Here is a 21,793-nt window from a genome sequence, read left to right as displayed (position 1 = left end):
GAACAGCTAATCAAAGGGCTACCCAGACCCCTCTTTTACACTGCTGCTGCTCTCTGTTAATTATCTATGCATAGTCACTTTAACTACACCTACATATTACCTCAGCTAACCGGTAACACCGCACATTGACTCTGTACCGGTACCCCCTGTATATAGCCTCCACATTGACTCTGTACCGGTACCCCCTGTATATAGCCTCCACATTGACTCTGTACCGGTACCCCCTGTATATAGCCTCCTCACATTGACTCTGTACTGGTTCCCCCTGTATATAGCCTCCACATTGACTCTGTACCGGTACCCCCTGTATATAGCCTCCACATTGACTCTGTACCGGTACCCCCTGTATATAGCCTCCACATTGATTCTGTACCGGTACCCCTGTATATAGCCTCCACATTGACTCTGTACCGGTACCCCCTGTATATAGCCTCCACATTGACTCTGTACCAGTATCCCCTGTGTATAGCCTCCACTTTGACTCTGTACCAGTATCCCCTGTATATAGCCTCCACATTGACTCTGTACCGGTACCCCCTGTATATACTGTAGCCTCGCTATTGTTATTTTACTGCTGCTGTTTAATTATTTGTTACTTTTATTTTTTTATTTTTTTACTTAACCAACAAAGCATTTCACTGTAAGGTCTACCTACACCTGTTGTATTCGGCGCAAAAGACAAATAACATTTGATTCGATTTATGGCTCAAGAGCCTCACGCCAGAGAGACACGGCTCCTTCACACTTCTTACCATTGTCTTTGCATATTTGACTTTGAGAGTTGCAGAAACAGACAAGAAGTTAGGTTTGAACCCACAACCTCTTGGTTTTGAGTCAGGGACTTACCTTCGGACCGCCATCTGATTCACATGTATGGTCACACGTGACAGCGTGTACGGTATACATACCACATGGATATTCTTCCATCATGGAGCACAAGAATGTCTCAGTAACCATGGAAACGCGGGGAATTGTTTTGGCAGACCGGCATGTGCAGGCTTTTCACAAACAAAACAGATGGCATGTTTTGGAACGCCAAGCTTGGAATCATCAGGTGGCATGGGGTGCCCATGGGTTGACGAGACAATATCCATGCCAACCAGAGAATACCCATGGAACCACTGGGCAGCGAGTGATAATGTGACAAATATGTGTGTGTGGTTAGCGTTTTGATATATAGAATGTTGTGTGTTTGTTGTGTCTGTGTTCACACACTTGCTTGTAGGCAGACAGTGAAAAAACACATTTGTCTGGGGCATCTGGGTTTGTTTGAGGCATTTTATTGTGAAAACATCAGACAGAATGAACCATGGAACACTGCTGGGGAATCACAGCTCCTCTCCCACTACCTGCAGTCGATATATTCAATTATTCATGTTTCAGGTGAGAGGGCCTTGATGATGAACCGACAGTCTGTCCCGTGAGAAAAGTCCAGGTGTGTTGCCATGGAGACCACCAGGAGGAATGTTATGAGTAGTCGTTGGGGAATGAATAAATAAATGCAACGTAGCCTGTTTGAGTGAGTTCCTCGAGTTACTCTTAAGTTACTCGCAGGTACAGTACAGAGCGACCTTTCCAATACACACACACAGCTCAGATACACACTCGTTGGTACAGCACATTGTGACCTCTCCGACACACACACTGGCCGATGACATGGCATCTGACAGCAGAGGAGCCTGCCTAGACTCTCAACAACATTGATTTAAGTGAACACAGCTCAACACACACTCTCACTATTTGGCAACGGATGAGAACACTGAAACCAGCACACCGAGATCTGAGGGTTGAGGTGTGGTTTTGAAGGGGGTACGTACAACCTCTGAGCAACACAGAGCCACAGAAAACCATCCAGTATCTGGCTTAGGAGAAGAAGGCTTTGGAGAAGAGGGAAGATCTGAGCAGAGCAAGCGTTTCAAAAACCCTCTATTTGCATAGCCTTTTGATGTGGTCACATGAGTCTCTCTACAGGTGATATGACTGTGTTAGTGTGTGGGATGCTGTTTTTCAACTTGAATCTGACAATTGAAGAGTGTGTGTGTGGACTGACCAATCAGATGACAGTAATGTGCTCCAATGAGAGGAATGAAAAGGCACAGATCATTTCAGCACCCATTGACTCTGCCTGTGGTGACCCTATAAGGTACTGTCTGTGGTGACCCTATAAAAGGTACTGTCTGTGGTGACTGAAGTGCCCTGTGGTCATGTACTGTAGCCTATGCAGGAGGCAATCATAGAATGGATTGGACATAAACTGTGTTCTATCTATATGTTATATTTCTATGAGGTCAATGAAAAGTGTGGAAGCTGCTGTGGAGTGTTGCTGACAGAGGAATAGAACAGAACAACATAGAAAGACATAATTAAGACAGGGAAAAGGAAAATAAAAGAGCTCTATTACCATTCCAGGCTTTGGTTCCTGTGCAGTTGAGTGGGAGATCTTCTCTAACCACCTTCCAGAGATTTGAACAGTTGGCAATATTTTGAACATTTCTGAAAAGCCTCATGGTCTGAAAGTTGGTACCAAAGGGCTAATTTGTGACAGCAGGAAACATCATGGGGACCCTTTTATGTGTAACACAAAGGACGGTCCATGGGCATTATGGGGATGCTTTTACTGTTGCACAGATACTGATTGAATAAGAATATCTCAGACAGAAAGATAAACTATTCACAATAAAACCACTGACAGAATACTGCCCCATCCATGCTTATCTCCGGCTAGAAACCCCCGGCCCCAGAGTGGATATGTTTACGTATGTGCAGAGGAGCGTGCACTTCCTGTGCTTCTGCATTTAGCAACCCAGTAAATATGTAATTCAGTCCAACAATAGACGTCGTTCTCCAACAACATAAATATACCCGTACACTTGTCAATAAATACTTATACAGCACAAGAACACTAAATGGACATGTCAGAATTGGATTCAGGTGGATTTATAGGTAGAGTGAGCTAGGAGATGGAATAAGAATGGAGAATAAAACATGTTTTTGAATCAGGTCAGTATTTCCACAGGGGTCGTTAGGCTGGGCCTCTGTGGGATTTTAACAGCTCTGTTTGTATAAGAAGCCAGTCCTTTTCCTGTTGCGAGGGTAGAGATCACTGCCACTGTCCAAAAACCCACTTCTGTTTTTATATGGGGCTGTTTTGGGAGAGGTTGGAGTCAAGAGGAGAGCACAGGAGAGGACTCCATAAAGCCTTTGGGTAAAGTGTCTCATTTTGGAGGATAAATAGGCAGTTAGAGATAAGCTGAGTGTGTGGTGTTTTAAATGTGTCCATACCCAACCAAACCCCCCTCTCCCTCCGTACCTCACTTACCAACCCCCACTAGAGTACAGCTGCTGAGTAAGGGGCTGCGTGGCATCAATGTGTGTGTGTGTGTGTGTGTGTGTGTGTGTGTGTGTGTGTGTGTGTGTGTGTGTGTGTGTGTGTGTGTGTGTGTGTGTGTGTGTGTGTGTGTGTGTGTGTGTGTGTGTGTGTGTGTGTGTGTGTGAGAGAGAGAGGAGGGAGAGCTCAGAATGCTCCCATTGTTTCTGTAAGTGGATGGAGTTGGAGATGTAGGCCAAACCAGTAGCCTTCCTCTTTATCAGAGCCAGATGTGAAGGGCCTTGTTCCTCCAAACCAGCAGCCTTCCTCTTTATCAGAGCCAGATGTGGAGGACCTTGTTCCTCCAAACCAGTTGCTAATTATAACGACACACACATGCAAGCATACACAACTGACACCAATATTTTAGAAGCTATGACAGAATGAGGTGAGCTTGTCATTAGTCACCCCGCCTGTCTAAACTAAACAGTCAGAGGGATGAATATAGAAGTGAATCATTTCTGTGCAGCTGTTACTTCCTAGCAATATAAAAATACACAACTTTCCCAATAAACGTCCCTCTCTCTTTGAAGTCTGAGTGGAGGAAGAATGACGAAGGGGTGTAAAGAATAAAGAGAACTCCCTCCCTCCCAGCTTGGCTAATTATGTTGTCTTCTCTCTCCCCCCGTTGCCCACTCCTGCACTGTGTATACGACTCTCTGCGATCCCATAGACGACACAGAGTAATGATTAGACACTGCACATTCACCTGAGGGCGACACACAGACCTGACTTTCACCGCCAGACTCAAAGGTAGACGGTTCCATTATGGATCATTATCAAGGCAACCACTGCTGTTGTTTCTGATTCTGAGCAGTAGCCTGCGATGTAGATATGGATGTGGAATACTTTTCTCATGCTGCAGTTTATGTTTTCAGTTTTGTAAATTATTGGATGTAGCGAAAAGTACTGATAAGAGTTGAGTCGACCCTTTCTGCCATTGGCAGTGTTCCAACCCTTTGGCACCAGACTCAGTTGACTAAGGGGGAGAGAGGGAATAACTCTAAATCCCATGGGAAGTCCCAGCTCTCACGCACAGAGAAACCAAAGCCACAGACTACACTACATTGTACACCCTTGGTAAAAAGGAAGAAAATTCAAATGTTATCATTAACAGTGTACCGGAGGCAACTCAGGACAAAAAAAAACATGAGAAACAAAACTCATAAAAACAATGTTATCTTTCAAAATCTACTGAAACGTTCATCTGCCAAGAAAACAAAATATTAAAATCCCCCCCCCCCACCCCCCCGGCAGTAAAAGCAGTTTAAATAATATTTTTTTATTGCTGCTCGCAGCAATGTTTTCATAAGACAATAAAACGAAGACATTAAAAAAAAGACTTAATTTACTAAAATACATGATTGGTCGTCGAAGCGGAGGGGGGGATTTATTGCCCGTGGGCGGGGTTATGGCCCTCCCTGTTTTAAGGGCATGGCGTGGGCGGGGTTATGAGATCCTGTCCCTTAAACCCTTTCACAGCCACACGAGCCATCTCTTCTTCAGTTCCTTCAGTTCCTCTCTGGGTCAGTGGGAGGCCCCTAACACCTGTCAATCACATCCGGTAAACCCATTCACAACGGCACTTCCTTTCTCCTTCTGACCACTTCCTGTGGCTTAAAGCCTTGAGGGTGCTCAGCATCTATCTAAAAAGGCCGCCGTTTCAGATCCTGCTGTGGGAGTCTGATGCCTCACCTGGCAAACCTCAGGAGTTCTTTTCACCTATGACGATAGTGATCTTGTCTACTTTAGAGCAGTTGGCTGTAAATTGTAGCTCCACTATTTACACCTGATGGTTCTAGAGGTCTTTAAAGCAAAGTCAATAGCCAGCTATAATGAGGAGGGCTTGAGGTGGAGCCAAGAGCCAGTATACTTATCAAATGTATAATTGGTGGGCGTATCAAACACACCCAGGATACAGCACACTGAAGGACATGGATGTGTTTTACAATTTGACGGAGTTTTGTTATTGTTCGTTATAAAATAAGCTCAGCTCCCATGATGCTTTGGGGCCAGGGCGCGTGCATGCGAGGTCACCATTTGCTGTGCAAAATCCAAAGCAGCCTAATTAGTCAAGAGTCCCAACTCATTTACACACAGAACACACATTGACCCCTCTCCAGGAGCCCTGCTTCTCTCCTCTATTTCCCCTCTTAGAAATCCTCTGACATCAGCTCCGCCTGAACCCTGCATTCTGATGCTATAGGATCTCCCCTTCCTCCTTTATCACCTTCGGGACAATGCTGATTGGATAACAAAGACTCTTTCACATCCAATCGGATCCAGCACCTTTCCTCAATCTCTGTCCCTCCCATTCACCTCAGCCCTTCCTATTCACCCCCAGAAACAGTGACGACAGTTTTTGAATAAAGCTTTCGCAAAAATATCCATTCTCCTCTCTCTCAGTTATTTTTTTCTTCTCTTATTGAAAGTGGATCGTGCCCAGAGTCCCAACTGGCTAGTCAAGTCCTGGTCCTCTACTTGTTAGTCCAGTCGCAGATAGCTTGGCGTGGAGTAGTTGAACATGAGGAAGTCCAGTTTATACAGCTGGAAGAGCTGGCTGTGCTGCTGGGAGCTGATGTTGCTGAAGAACTGGGCCGTCATGCTGTCTGTGGTGCGGGTGGACTTGGCGTAGGTCGGGAAGCGCACCGACTCGCCCACCCCCGCCAGCCGCAGAACGTACTTGGCGTCTTCCTCCAGGGTTTCGTACTTGCCCACCAGGTCATAGTGGATGTGACAGGGGTGGCACAGCTGGTACACCGTCTGCCAGTGCTCGTTGAGCGGGCCGTCGCGTTGCGTGGCCGGGTCGACAAGATACTCGGCGAACTCCCGGAACTTGACGTCGGCGCCGTTGAGCAGCGCCTCCTGCGTGGCGTTCTTGCGGTAGCGGCGGACGATCTTGGTGCCGAAGCGGCGGTGGAAGGAGGAGTTGTACTTGAGGGTGAACTTGTTGCGGTAAGCAGAGACGAGCCTCTCGAAGGGCTCCCGGACAAACAGGAACTTGAGGTAGCTCTTGAGGCGGTGGTTGATCTCAGCGATGCTGTACTGGTTCAGATATTTCAGGTTGGACGGGACGTGGGCCTCGTTGGAAGGGATCTCCATAGGGTCACTGGGATGGAGAGAAATAAAGACCATGAGGAACAGAATTAAAAACAACACAAACAATGAAAAGTATCTAAAGTGTAGTAAGAGAGGTAGTCATAGAAACAGCAGTTATAAACACTGAGTATGGAAAACATTAGGAACACCTGCTTTTTCCATGACAGACTGACCAGGTGAATCCAGGTGAAATCTATGATCCCTCATTGATGTCCCTTGTTAAAGAAGGATTTTTAAGCCTTGAGACAATTGAGACATGGATTGTGTCTGTTTGTCATTCAAAGGGTGAATGGGCAAGACAACATATGTAAGTGCCTTTGAACGGGGTCTGGTAGTTGGTGCCAGGTGCACCGGTTTGTGTCAAGAACTGCAACGCTGCTGGGTTTTTCACGCTCAACAGTTTCCCGTGTGTATCAAGAATGGTCCACCACCCAAAGGACATCCACCCAACTTCACACAACTGTGGGAAGCATTGGAGTCAACATGGGCCAGCTTCCCTGTGGAACGCTTTCGACACCTTGTAGAGTCCGTGCCCCAATGAACTGTTCTGAGGGCAGAAGGGGGAGATGCAACTCAATATTAGGATGTTATGTGATAGCGTAGTCGTATCAGTAGTAGTATTATTTACATTTACATTTAAGTCATTTAGCAGACGCTCTTATCCAGAGCGACTTACAAATTGGATTATAAAATAAAACATTATCCACTATTCAGCTTTTCTTTTTACATCTTTAATCGTTTATTTATTGTGTTCCTTTCGGAAAATGTGTCTTGCATGTGGTCTCAAATCTCAATAGTAGTTTCCTGTGCTACTGACCTGTACTTGCCGTGTCCCGTGAGGACCATCATGACACGTTTCCAGTTGGTACAGGCCACCTTGGGGACATAGCAGTAGATGAGCTCATGCTCCTCATCCACCACCAGGTGTTTGAGGTCACCAGGGGTCAGGACCCGGCGCTTGCGGCTGGATGCACTCTGGGCCCGACATGACTCTGCTACCTGGTCTCTCCTCCCCTGGTGGAGGATGGCGGCACTGGAGAACTCCGACTGGGAGAGAGAGAGAAGAAGAAGAGAGATATATTAATCTTCTGGAATACCAATGATGATCTATGGGGAGCTGACTAATACAATATGCATAGTTCCCATTTCATTCAACAGTATAGCTCACTTGATCCACACATTTCACTGTAAAGACAGAAGGATGGGGGAAGAAGGGAGGGAATCATGGAAAGAGGAGAGGAGGAAGTGAGGGAGGGTTGTTCTTGATCTAAAGTGCAGGAATGTTTTCTTAGAGCTGGTGATTATTTTTGCTCTCTACCCTGAATAACCCTTTCAGGGAATTCCCTTGTTTCCCCGGGGACTCTAAATCGATCAGATCGTGTCCTGTGTCGCTCCACATTCTCAGACACACGCACGTGCACACACAGCACGACGGCCAGTCAGTGCCACAGCTGTATGCCATACCAGAGAGTAGAGAATAGGTCTAGGCCTTTGAAGAGGGTTCCCTTAATGAGTCATGTCTGGGACCACCTCCGTGCTCTCAGCACTTAACCAAACTAAAAGCCTTGTGTTAGTACTTGAACCCCCCCCCTTAACCATTTATCAAGTGACACGTATATACAGTATATGGCATCTAAGTAAACGTGAACAAATCATGCTTTGTACACCTAAATATAACTGTGAGACAGGTTCTGCCAGTTAAAATCAATTAGCCATTGGAGAGATAATGTGGATATGATCAAACATAAAGCTCAAAGAGCAGACACTGTGGGGTTATGATTGTTACGCTTTACGTCACAGTCCATTACCCTTTAAGTAAAACCTATTCCCTTTAAGAGGTCATCAGAGACTGATGGTCATGAGTCACTGAAACATCAACGCTGAGATATTACTACTCCTGCTGTTATGTTCCCACGGGTGAATTGTCTATTGTGCATCTAAAAATTGCATCATGATCCCTATAAAGCGCACTACTTTTGATCAGGCCCTGGGCCCCAAAGTAGTGCACTATAGGAAATAGGGTGCTATTTCAGACGCACTCTATGTCTTTATCTGGGTTCCTGTCCTAAACACAGGTACTGTACTGTGGTACTGTACTGGACTGAGCTACAGCCATACACATCAGAGAGACAGGACTGAACTACAGCCATACACATCAGAGAGACAGGACTGAACTACAGCCATACACATCAGAGACAGGACTGAACTATAGCCATACACAGCAGAGAGACAGGACTGAGCTACAGCCATACACAGCAGAGAGACAGGACTGAACTACAGCCATACACATCAGAGAGACAGGACTGAACTACAGCCATACACATCAGAGAGACAGGACTGAACTACAGCCATACACATCAGAGAGACAGGACTGAGCTACAGCCATACACAGCAGAGAGACAGGACTGAACTACAGCCATACACATCAGAGAGACAGGACTGAACTACAGCCATACACATCAGAGAGACAGGACTGAGCTACAGCCATACACAGCAGAGAGACAGGACTGAACTACAGCCATACACATCAGAGAGACAGGACTGAGCTACAGCCATACACATCAGAGAGACAGGACTGAACTACAGCCATACACATCAGAGAGACAGGACTGGACTACACCCATACACATCAGAGAGACAGGACTGAACTACAGCCATACACATCAGAGAGACAGGACTGAACTACAGCCATACACATCAGAGAGACAGGACTGAGCTACAGCCATACACAGCAGAGAGACAGGACTGAACTACAGCCATACACAGCAGAGAGACAGGACTGAGCTACAGCCATACACATCAGAGAGACAGGACTGAACTATAGCCATACACAGCAGAGAGACAGGACTGAGCTACAGCCATACACAGCAGAGAGACAGGACTGAGCTACAGCCATACACAGCAGAGAGACAGGACTGAGCTACAGCCATACACAGCAGAGAGACAGGACTGAGCTAGTTCAACAAGGCATGCTAAGTTCCCTGTGTCTTTCTACTGTATCTTTCTCTGTCATCTCTCTCCCATCTCCCTCCCTGTCTATCTCTCGACATGTCAACTCCACTTCTCAGCAAATTAGTTTGAGAGGCCCGAGCGAGCGACTGAACAAATGAGTGATGCTTGATAATGAACGAGTCGGAGGGAAAAGAAAAGTGACGCCCTCCTCCTCCTCTTCTTCACCATCATCTTTTTTCTCCCCCTCTTTTTCTTTGTCTTATCTCCATTACTCCGTTGTCTTGCCACATCACATCAAAGCTGACTGGGAGGGAGAGACACCGTGAATACCAGCTCCTTGTTACGTGGAATGTTCACTTTGGCTCCTCGCAGGGCTATAAAGGCCCTAGATCACACTGAGCAGAACTTCATGGAGCCAAAGAACATCTCTCCACCTCTCTCAGTGGGTAACAAGCACTATAATTAACAGAGTGACAGAGGAGAGAGAGAATGAATCTTGCAATCTTCCCCTTGAATAGTTAACTTCCTGACTTTTCATCTCCTCTCCTATCTGAGGAGCGAGGGAAGCTCTTATGTGGTGGTAATCATGGGAGGATGGAGAGATAGAAAAGGATATCAGAGATGTGTCTCTCCATAGCAGAGATGGAAGTCAGAACTCACAGGCCCTAAGTGATTCTGCCATGCTGTTCCTATGGGAGAACAGACACTATCCAAGTCTGTCTCTGAGTCTCAACCTACAGCAACACACTGTTGGAGTAACAACGCAGGCATTCGGTCTGCGTAATGGTAAGTACATGAGCACAGCGCTCCTCTCCTTGCCTGTGGTAGAAAGAGTCCTCCTAGGGACCTTGATGAGCACAGCGCTCCTCTCCTTGCCTGTGGTAGAAAGAGTCCTCCTAGGGATCTGGATGAGCACAGCGCTCCTCTCCTTGCCTGTGGTAGAAAGAGTCCTCCTAGGGACCTGGATGAGCACAGCGCTCCTCTCCTTGCCTGTGGTAGAAAGAGTCCTCCTAGGGATCTGGATGAGCACAGTGCTCCTCTCCTTGCCTGTGGTAGAAAGAGTCCTCCTAGGGATCTGGATGAGCACAGCGCTCCTCTCCTTGCCTGTGGTAGAAAGAGTCCTCCTAGGGACCTGGATGAGCACATCGCTCTTTGTCGGTCTCTCCCTCTCTGTCGTCAAGTGGTTTCTCAAACCCTCGTATCAGATCAGCACTTCCTCTGTAACTACAACAAAGTCCAGGTCGATTGAGAGTCTGTGTGCGTGAGGTCTGCAGTCTCCGACGGCATCTCTTGTTCCATTCCCTCAGGGCGAGCTGTCAGTCAAAAACGCCAGCCCGTCTGATAGTGTCCGTAGTTCTGAGAGTAGTACAACTGACACAAAACCCTCGAACCACATGAGGGTCCGTCTGTGCATGTGTCTGCAGCAACATTTCCAGTTGGCTAAAAATCAGTACGTCCCTCCCTGACTCCACGAGTCCATTTATTCCCAGATGTATGAATATGCTACTATCAAGTAAAGCCTGTCACATTTCCACACGTCAAGCTAGCTTTTGGTGATGAGCCAAGGGGCTGTGTGTTTTTGTATTCACAGAAAGAGTTCTCTCCTGGAACGGCACTTTTGTTAGTGAAATGTGTGAGTAATAAGGAGTTATTAATATATGCGTTTCCCATGTTTCATTTCATAATTGACTTTCTGTCACGGCTTAACAGTCTTACTGAGGTTTGTTATGATGTTGAAATATGCGATTGCTCCCCTTCTGCACAGCAAAGCTATAATAAATAGCCCACTGCAGTTCTGCTGATGGTCGCAAACACTAACGACACAAACTCTTTATAGGCACAGGTGGCTAGAGGGGAGGGGATGAGGGGAGGGAGAGACTAAAGGCTGGCGGCCTACATGGATACAGTACAACTTGATTCACTCTGTTTTAGAGCAAATATAGGATACAGTTGAAGTCGGAAGTTTACATACACCACAGCCAAATACATTTAAACTCAGTTTTTCACCATTTCTGACATTTAATCCTCATAAAGATTCCCTGTCTTAGGTCAGTTAGGATCACCACTTTATTTTAAGAATGTGAAATGTCAGAATAATATTAGAGAGAATGATTTATTTCAGCTATTATTTCTTTCATCACATTCCCAGGAGGTCAGAAGTTTACATACATTCAATTAGTATTTGGTAGCTTTCTACAAGCTTCCCACAATAAGTTGGGAGAATTTTGGCCCGTTCCTCCTGACAGAGCTGGTGTAACCGAAGCATGTAGAAGGCTACCCAAAATGTTTGACCCTCCTTGCTCGCACATGCTTTTTCAGTCCTGCCCACAGATTTTCTATAGGATTGAGGTCAGGGCGTTGTGATGGCCACTCCAATACCTTGACTTTGTTGTCCTTATTAAGCCATTTTGCCACAAAAGGCATTGTCCATTTGGAAGACCCATTTGCGACCAAACTTTAACTTCCTGACTGATGTCTTGAGATGTTGCTTCAATATATCCACATAATTTTCATCCTTCGTGGTGCATCTATTTTGTGAAGAGCACCAGTCCCTCTTGCAGCAAAGCACCCCCACAACATGATGGTGCCCCCCCCCCCCCGTGCTTCACGGTTGGGATGGTGTTCTTCAGCTTGCAAGCCTCCCCCCTTTTTCCTCCAAACAGAACGATGGTCATTATGGCAAAACAGTACTATTTTTGTTTAATCCGACCAGAGGACATTTCTCAAAAAAGTATGATCTTTGGCCACGTGCAGTTGCAAACCGTAGTCTGGCTTTTTTATGCCGATTTTGGAGAAGTGGCTTCTCCTTGCCTTTCAGGTTATGTCGATATAGGACTCGTTTTACTGTGGATATAGATACTTTTGTACCTGGTTCCTCCAGCATCTTCACAAGGTCCTTTGCTGTTGTTTTTGGGATTGATTAGCACTTTTCGAACCAAATTACGTTCATCTCTAGGAGACAGAATACGTCTCCTTCCTGTCCCGGTATGACAGCTGCGTGGTCCCATGGTGTTTATACTTGCGTACTATTTCTTGTACAGATGAACGTGGTACCTTCAGGTGTTTGGAAATTTCTCCCAAGGATGAACCAGTTTTGTGGAGACGTCTACAATTTTTGGTCTTGGCTGATTTCTTTTGATTTTCCCATGATGTCAAGCAAATAGGCACTGAGTTTGAAGGTAGGCCTTGAAATACATCCACAGGTACACCTCCAATTGACTCAAATGATGTCAATTAGCCTATCAGAAGCTTCTAAAGCCATGACATAAATTTCTGGAATTGTCCAAGCTGTTTAAAGGCAGTCAACTTAGTGTATGTAACCGTCTGACCTACTGGAATTGTGATACAGTGAATTATAAGTGAAATAATCTGTCAGCAAACAATTGTTGGGAAAATGACTTGTTGTATTGCATGATGTCCTAACCAACTTGGCAAAACTATAGTTTCTTAAAAATACATTTGTGGAGTGTTTGAAAAACGAGTTCTAATGACTCCAACCTAAGCGTATGTAAACTTCCGACTTCAACTGTATGCTATAGAGTGGAAGAGATAGCTTGAGATTGATGGAGGGAGGGAGAGAGGGAGAGAGAGAGAGAGAGAGAGAGAGAGAGAGAGAGAGAGAGAGGGACGAGAGAGAGAGAGAGAGAGAGAGGAGAGAGAGAGAGAGAGAGAGAGAGAGAGAGAGAGAGAGAGAGAGACGGGAGAGAGAGAGAGAGAGAGAGAGAGAGAGAGAGAGAGAGAGAGAGAGAGAGAGAGAGAGAGAGAGAGAGAGAGAGAGAGAGAGAGAGAGAGAGAGAGAGAGAGAACTAAGAAAGAGAGACAGGGACAGAGAGTGATAAAAAATAAGTGTAAGATGTGCATCATTAACCCTGGTGAGTGGACTCTCCTGAGGAGGCAGCAGGGAGAGGGGAACCAGAGGGCAGAAGGACCCTCATCCTCCTCTCTAGACTAGACTACTGTAATAAACCTGTACTACAGTAATGACAGGGACAGGAGACATGAGGACAGACAGATAGAGGGTAGGAAAGGAAAGAGGGAGAAAGACAGACAGGGGGAAGGAAAAGAAAGAAGGAGAAAGGCAGACAGGGGGAGGAAAAGAAAGGGAGAAAGACCGACAGAGAGGGAAGGAATGGAAAGGAAAGAGGGAGAAAGACAGACAGGTAGAGGGAAGGAATGGAAATGAAAGAGGGAGAAAGACAGACAGAGAGAGAGGGAAGGAATGGAAAGGAAAGAGGGAGAAAGACAGACAGAGAGGGAAGGAATGGAAAGGAAAGAGGGAGAAGGACAGACAGGTAGAGGGAAGGAATGGAAAGGAAAGAGGGAGAAAGACAGAGAGAGAGGGAAGGAATGGAAAGGAAAGAGGGAGAAAGACAGACAGAGAGGGAAGGAATGGAAAGGAAAGAGGGAGAAGGACAGACAGGTAGAGGGAAGGAATGGAAAGGAAAGAGGGAGAAAGACAGACAGAGAGGGAAGGAATGGAAAGGAAAGAGGGAGAAAGACAGACAGAGAGGGAAGGAATGGAAAGGAAAGAGGGAGAAGGACAGACAGAGAGGGAAGGAATGGAAAGGAAAGAGGGATTAAGACAGACAGAGAGGGAAGGAATGGAAAGGAAAGAGGGAGAAAGACAGACAGAGAGGGAAGGAATGGAAAGGAAAGAGGGAGAAAGACCGACAGAGAGGGAAGGAATGGAAAGGAAAGAGGGGGAAAGACAGACAGAGAGGGAAGGAATGGAAAGGAAAGAGGGAGAAAGACAGACAGAGAGGGAAGGAATGGAAAGGAATGAGGGAGAAGGACAGACAGGTAGAGGGAAGGAATGGAAAGGAAAGAGGGAGAAAGACAGACAGAGAGGGAAGGAATGGAAAGGAAAGAGGGAGAAAGACAGACAGAGAGGGAAGGAATGGAAAGGAAAGAGGGAGAAGGACAGACACAGAGGGAAGGAATGGAAAGGAAAGAGGGAGAAAGACAGACAGAGAGGGAAGGAATGGAAAGGAAAGAGGGAGAAAGACAGACAGGTAGAGGGAAGGAATGGAAAGGAAAGAGGGAGAAAGACCGACAGAGAGGGAAGGAATGGAAAGGAAAGAGGGAGAAAGACAGACAGAGAGGGAAGGAATGGAAAGGAAAGAGGGAGAAAGACAGACAGAGAGGGAAGGAATGGAAAGGAAAGAGGGAGAAAGACAGACAGAGAGGGAAGGAAGGAATGGAAAGGAGAGAGGGAGAAAGACAGACAGAGAGGGAAGGAATGGAAAGGAAAGAGGGAGAAAGACAGACAGAGAGGGAAGGAATGGAAAGGAAAGAGGGAGAAGGACAGACAGAGAGGGAAGGAATGGAAAGGAAAGAGGGAGAAGGACAGACAGAGAGGGAAGGAATGGAAAGGAAAGACGGAGAAAGACAGACAGAGAGGGAAGGAATGGAAAGGAAAGAGGGAGAAAGACAGACAGAGAGGGAAGGAATGGAAAGGAAAGAGGGAGAAGGACAGACAGAGAGGGAAGGAATGGAAAGGAAAGAGGGAGAAAGACAGACAGAGAGGGAAGGAATGGAAAGGAAAGGAAAGAGGGAGAAGGACAGACAGGTAGAGGGAAGGAATGGAAAGGAAAGAGGGAGAAGGACAGACAGGTAGAGGGAAGGAATGGAAAGGAAAGAGGGAGAAAGACAGACAGAGAGGGAAGGAATGGAAAGGAAAGAGGGAGAAGGACAAACAGGTAGAGGGAAGGAATGGAAAGGAAAGAGGGAGAAGGACAGACAGGTAGAGGGAAGGAATGGAAAGGAAAGAGGGAGAAAGACAGACCGAGAGGGAAGGAATGGAAAGGAAAGAGGGAGAAAGACAGACAGAGAGGGAAGGAATGGAAAGGAAAGAGGGAGAAAGACAGACCGAGAGAGAGGGAAGGAATGGAAAGGAAAGAGGGAGAAAGACTGACAGAGAGGTAAGGAATGGAAAGGAAAGAGGGAGAAAGACAGACAGAGAGGGAAGGAATGGAAAGGAAAGAGGGAGAAGGACAGACAGGTAGACGGAAGGAATGGAAAGGAAAGAGGGAGAAAGACAGACAGGTTGAGGGAAGGAATGGAAAGGAAAGAGGGAGAAAGACAGACAGAGAGGGAAGGAATGGAAAGGAAAGAGGGAGAAAGACAGACAGAGAGGGAAGGAATGGAAAGGAAAGAGGGAGAAAGACAGACAGAGAGAGAGAGGGAAGGAATGGAAAGGAAAGAGGGAGAAAGACAGACAGAGAGGGAAGGAATGGAAAGGAAAGAGGGAAAAAGACAGACAGGTAGAGGGAAGGAATGGAAAGGAAAGAGGGAGAAAGACAGACAGAGAGGGAAGGAATGGAAAGGAAAGGAAAGAGGGAGAAGGACAGACAGGTAGAGGGAAGGAATGGAAAGGAAAGAGGGAGAAAGACAGACAGGTAGAGGGAAGGAATGGAAAGGAAAGAGGGAGAAAGACAGACAGAGAGGGAAGGAATGGAAAGGAAAGAGGGAGAAGGACAAACAGGTAGAGGGAAGGAATGGAAAGGAAAGAGGGAGAAGGACAGACAGGTAGAGGGAAGGAATGGAAAGGAAAGAGGGAGAAAGACAGACAGAGAGGGAAGGAATGGAAAGGAAAGAGGGAGAAAGACAGACAGAGAGGGAAGGAATGGAAAGGAAAGAGGGAGAAAGACAGACAGAGAGGGAAGGAATGGAAAGGAAAGAGGGAGAAAGACTGACAGAGAGGTAAGGAATGGAAAGGAAAGAGGGAGAAAGACAGACAGAGAGGGAAGGAATGGAAAGGAAAGAGGGAGAAGGACAGACAGGTAGACGGAAGGAATGGAAAGGAAAGAGGGAGAAAGACAGACAGGTTGAGGGAAGGAATGGAAAGGAAAGAGGGAGAAAGACAGACAGAGAGGGAAGGAATGGAAAGGAAAGAGGGAGAAAGACAGACAGAGAGGGAAGGAATGGAAAGGAAAGAGGGAGAAAGACAGACAGAGAGAGGGAAGGAATGGAAAGGAAAGAGGGAGAAAGACAGACAGAGAGGGAAGGAATGGAAAGGAAAGAGGGAAAAAGACAGACAGAGAGGGGGAAGGAATGGAAAGGAAAGAGGGAGAAAGACAGACAGAGAGGGAAGGAATGGAAAGGATAGAGGGGAAAGACAGACATATAGAGGGGAGGGACGGAAAGGAAAGAGGGAGACAGACAGAGAGGGAAGGAATGGAAAGGAAAGAGGGAGAAGGACAGACAGAGAGGGAAGGAATGGAAAGGAAAGAGGGAGAAGGACAGATAGGTAGAGGAAGGAATGGAAAGGAAAGAGGGAGAAAGACAGACAGAGAGGGAAGGAAGGAATGGAAAGGAAAGAGGGAGAAGGACAGACAGGTAGAGGGAAGGAATGGAAAGGAAAGAGGGAGAAGGACAGACAGGTAGAGGGAAGGAATGGAAAGGAAAGAGGGAGAAAGACAGACAGAGAGGGAAGGAATGGAAAGGAAAGAGGGAGAAAGGACAAACAGAGAGGGGAATGGAAATGGAAAGGAAAGGGAGAAGGACAGACAGGTCTACCTTTGACTCTTTCCTCTCTGCCTCCTTCTTTCCACTCCTCTCCTCTTTTGACCTCACCCTCTCACCTTCCCCCTACTCACAAGGCAGGCAATACGCTCGACCTCATCTTTACTAGATGCTGTTCCTCCACTAACCTCATTGCAACTCCCCTCCAAGTCTCCGACCACTGCCTTGTATCCTTTTGGAAAGCTCTCATCCAACACCTCCCAGACTGCCCCTACTCGGATGGTATCGCGCCGTCCCAAAGCTCTCTCTCCCCCGCTACTCTCTCCTCTTCCATCCTATCATCTCTTCCCTCCGCTCAAACCTTCTCCCACCTATCTCCTGATTCTGCCTCCTCAAGAGGGAGAACAGAGAGGGGAAGAAATGGAAAGGAAAGAGGGAGAAAGACCCTCTCTGCATCCCTTGACTCTCTATGTCCCCTATCCTCCAGGGGAAAGTCCTCCCCTCCCGCTCCGTGGCTCGATGACTCATTGCGAGCTCACAGAACAGAGAGCTCCGGGCAGCCGAGCGGAAATGGAGGAAAACTCGCCTCCCTGCGGACCTGGCATCCTTTCACTCCCTCCTCTCTACATTTTCCTCCTCTGTCTCTGCTGAGAAAGCCACTTTCTACCACGCTAAAGGAAAGCATCTGCCTCTAACCCTAGGAAGCTCTTTGCCACTTTCTCCTCCCTCCTGAATCCTGCCCCCTCCCCCCTCCTCCCTCTCTGCAGATGAGGTCAACCATTTTGAAAAGAAGGGAGAACGACATCCGATCCTCGTTTGCTAAGTCAAAGGACACCGCTGGTTCTGCTCACACTGCCCTACCCTGTGCTCTGACCTCTTTCTCCCCTCTCTCTCCAGATGAAAAGACGTCTTGTGAGGGAAGGCCGCCCAACAACCTGCCCGCTTGACCCTATCCCCTCCTCTCTTCTCCAGACCATTTCCGTAGACCTTCTCCCTTACCTCACCTCGCTCATCAACTCATCCCTGACCGCTGGAAAGACGTCCCTTCCGTCTTCAAGAGAGGAGAGTTGCACCCCTTCTGAAAAAACCTAACTCGAGGGATGACAATTACAGACCAGTATCCCTTCTTTCTTTTCTCTCCAAAACTCTTGAAGGAATGCCGTCCTTGGAAAGAGCTAGACTCTCCTCTGTATCACGGAGGCGCTCCGCACTGCTAAATGGAACTCTCTCTCCTCTGCTCTCAGACTTCTAGATCTGTCGGCTGCCTTCGATACTGTGAACCATCAGATCCTCCTCTCCACCCTCTCCGAGTTGGGCAAGGGAAGGCGCGGAAAAGAAAGATTGGTCCTACCTGACAGGACAGCTCCTACCAGGTGGCGTGGCGAGGAAATGTCTCCTCAAAGGCTCTCAAGACTGGTGTCCCCCAGGGCTCTGTTCTTGGCCCTCTCCTATTCTCGCTATACACCAAGTCACTTGGCTCTGTCATAACCTCACATGGTCTCTCTTATCATTGCTATGCAGACGACACACAATTAATCTTCTCCTTTCCCCTTCTGATGACCAGGTGAAGGAATCGCATCTCTGCATGTCTGGCAGACATATCAGTGTGGATGACGGATCACCACCTCAAGCTGAACCTCGGCAAGACGGAGCTGCTCTTCCTCCCGGGGAAGGACTGCCCGTTCCATGATCTCGCCATCACGGTTGACAACTCCATTGTGTCCTCCTCCCAGAGCGCCAAGAACTTTGGCGTGATCCTGGACAACACCCTGTCGTTCTCAACCAACATCAAGGCGGTGGCCCGTTCCTGGAAAGGTTCATGCTCTACAACATCCGCAGAAAGACAGACCCTGCCTCACACAGGAAGCGGCGCAGGTCCATGGTGCTTGACGGAGCTGTGAGGGGAATGGCACCTCAGTACCTCCAGGCTCTGATCAGGCCCTACACCCAAACAAGGGCACTGCGTTCATCCACCTCTGGCCTGCTCGCCTCCCTACCACTGAGGAAGTACAGCTCCCGCTCAGCCCAGTCAAAACTGCTCGCTGCCCTGGCCCCCAATGGTGGAACAAACTCCCTCACGACGCCAGGACAGCGAAAGTCAATCACCACCTTCCGGAGACACCTGAAACCCCACCTCTTTAAGGAATACCTAGGATAGGATAAGTAATCCCTCTCACCCCCCTAAGTTTTAGATGCACTATTGTTAAGTGACTGTCCCACTGGATGTCATAAGGTGAATGCACCAATTTGAAAGGAAAAGTCGCTCTGGATAAGAGCGTCTGCTAAATGACTTAAATGTAAATGTAAATGTAATATAGAGGGGAGGGACGGAAAGGAAAGAGGGAGAAAGACAGACAGAGAGAGAGGGAAGGAATGGAAAGGAAAGAGGGAGAAAGACTGACAGAGAGGGAAGGAATGGAAAGGAAAGAGGGAGAAAGACAGACAGAGGGAGAGGGAAGGAGGGAATGGAAAAGAAAGAGGGAGAAGGACAGACAGAGAGAGAGGGAAGGAAGGGAAAGGAAAGAGGGAGAAAGACAGACAGAGAGGGAAGGAATGGAAAGGAAAGAGGGAGAAGGACAGACAGAGAGGGAAGGAAGGAATGGAAAGGAAAGAGGGAGAAAGACAGACAGAGAGGGAAGGAATGGAATGAAAGAGGGAGAAAGACAGACAGAGAGGGAAGGAAGGAATGGAAAGAGGGAGAAAGACAGACAGAGAGGGAAGGAATGGAAAGGAAAGAGGGAGAAAGACAGACAGAGAGGGAAGGAATGGAAAGGAAAGGAAAGAGGGAGAAAGACAGACAGAGAGGGAAGGAATGGAAAGGAAAGAGGGAGAAAGACAGACAGAGAGGGAAGGAATGGAAAGGAAAGAGGGAGAAAGACAGACAGAGAGGGAAGGAATGGAAAGGAAAGGAAAGAGGGAGAAAGACAGACAGAGAGGAAGGAATGGAAAGGAAAGAGGGAGAAGGACAGACAGAGAGGGAAGGAATGGAAAGGAAAGAGGAGAAAGACAGACAGAGAGGGAAGGAATGGAAAGGAAAGAGGGAGAAAGACAGACAGAGAGGGAAGGAATGGAAAGGAAAGAGGGAGAAAGACAGACAGAGAGGGAAGGAATGGAAAGGAAAGAGGGAGAAGGACAGACAGAGAGGGAAGGAATGGAAAGGAAAGAGGGAGAAAGACAGACAGAGAGGGAAGGAATGGAAAGGAAAGAGGGAGAAAGACAGACAGAGAGGGAAGGAATGGAAAGGAAAGAGGGAGAAAGACCGACAGAGAGGGAAGGAAGGAATGGAAAGAGGGAGAAAGACAGACAGAGAGGGAAGGAATGGAAAGGAAAGAGGGAGAAGGACAGACAGAGAGGGAAGGAATGGAAAGGAAAGAGGGAGAAAGACAGACAGAGAGGGAAGGAATGGAAAGGAAAGAGGGAGAAAGACAGACAGAGAGGGAAGGAATGGAAAGGAAAGAGGGAGAAAGACAGACAGAGAGGGAAGGAATGGAAAGGAAAGAGGGAGAAAGACAGACAGAGAGGGAAGGAATGGAAAGGAAAGAGGGAGAAGGACAGACAGAGAGGGAAGGAATGGAAAGGAAAGAGGGAGAAAGACAGACAGAGAGGGAAGGAATGGAAAGGAAAGAGGGAGAAAGACAGACAGAGAGGGAAGGAATGGAAAGGAAAGAGGGAGAAAGACCGACAGAGAGGGAAGGAAGGAATGGAAAGAGGGAGAAAGACAGACAGAGAGGGAAGGAATGGAAAGGAAAGAGGGAGAAAGACAGACAGAGAGGGAAGGAAGGAATGGAAAGAGGGAGAAAGACAGACAGAGAGAGAGAGAGGGAAGGAAGTAAGGAATGGAAAAGAAAGAGGGAGAAGTACAGACAGAGAGGGAAGGAATGGAAAGGAAAGAGGGAGAAAGACCCACAGAGAGGGAAGGAAGGAATGGAAAGAGGGAGAAAGACAGAAAGGTAGAGGGGAGGGACGGAAAGAGGGAGATGGACAGACAGGGAAAGGAGAAAGTCAGACAGCCATAAGTGTAGGCAGGAAATCCTTGTCTGCATGTCAGTCTGAAATGGACAGAAACACCCATCTGTATATCCTGCTCCTGAACATATATTACACCATACATCTGATGAAACTCTGAAACACCAAAACAAAAGATACACATTAAGCTCTTGGCATCCTATACATTAGCCTACAGAAAACGCAAAGGAGAACATACATAGTACCCATGATAGCCCTACACTAAACCCAGCCTTCCCTTCCTCTAGTGCAGTATTAAGCAATGATTTAACACACACACGGACGGACGGGTGCACGGACACACAAAAACACACCCAAACACACACCCAACCCTTGCCCTTACAGGCCCTAGTCCATAACAAGATAGAAGTTTGTTACATAATGCCCTCCGAGCGCACCACCACGCAGGATATATGCTTTAATTAAAACAAAATACAAGAAAGGCTAATAGTTTGACACCACCTATTCTGATTCTCCCACCAAACATTCATTCAAGAAGATCCAAAATCATATTCCCATGAAAGTGATTGAGATCAATCAAATGACTGACTTGGAGATGCAGTTTCGAAGGTGAAAACCGGTGAAAGACAGACGTGAAGAATAATCATTCCCGATTGACAATGATGGTGTTGACTTTAGGTAGCCTCTTCTGAATTGGATGTTTGAGGGTGTTAAAAAAGGAACATTTTCTTGAGTAAATGTGAGTGGGCATAGGCAAACGTTGCAATTGGAGGATGCATTTTATGCACATGCTGTAATGACAGGCTAATCAGTCTGCCGGTACAAACTTTGAGTAAATGATGACGTCATTTACAAAAACTGCTCCCGCACCACTGTCTACACCCATAGACCTGCATCTCAAGTGTGTGTGTGTGTGTGTGTGTGTGTGTGTGTGTGTGTGTGTGT

At 47.2% G+C, this 21,793-nt stretch overlaps 1 protein-coding gene across 2 annotated transcripts in view; it reads right to left on the bottom strand.

Annotated features, from left to right (window-relative positions):
* Window positions 1-1,790: 1,790 nt before the first annotated feature.
* The window catches only part of LOC124013827 (carbohydrate sulfotransferase 11), a 94,981-nt gene continuing 74,978 nt past the window's right edge, over window positions 1,791-21,793 (bottom strand). For both annotated transcript variants that reach the window (XM_046328387.1, XM_046328388.1), the window contains exons 3-4: window positions 7,284-7,513; window positions 1,791-6,476 (exon numbers count right to left, since the gene is read on the bottom strand). In XM_046328387.1, coding sequence (XP_046184343.1) covers window positions 5,852-6,476; window positions 7,284-7,513 — 855 coding nt within the window. In that variant the 3' untranslated portion in view covers window positions 1,791-5,851. The remainder of the gene's footprint in view (window positions 6,477-7,283; window positions 7,514-21,793) is intronic.

Source organism: Oncorhynchus gorbuscha, linkage group LG25, assembly GCF_021184085.1.
Source record: "Oncorhynchus gorbuscha isolate QuinsamMale2020 ecotype Even-year linkage group LG25, OgorEven_v1.0, whole genome shotgun sequence".
In the NCBI taxonomy this organism is placed as follows: Eukaryota; Metazoa; Chordata; class Actinopteri; order Salmoniformes; family Salmonidae; genus Oncorhynchus; species Oncorhynchus gorbuscha.
Note: the sequence above shows the minus strand (reverse complement) of the source record. Positions and strands in the feature narration are given on the sequence as shown.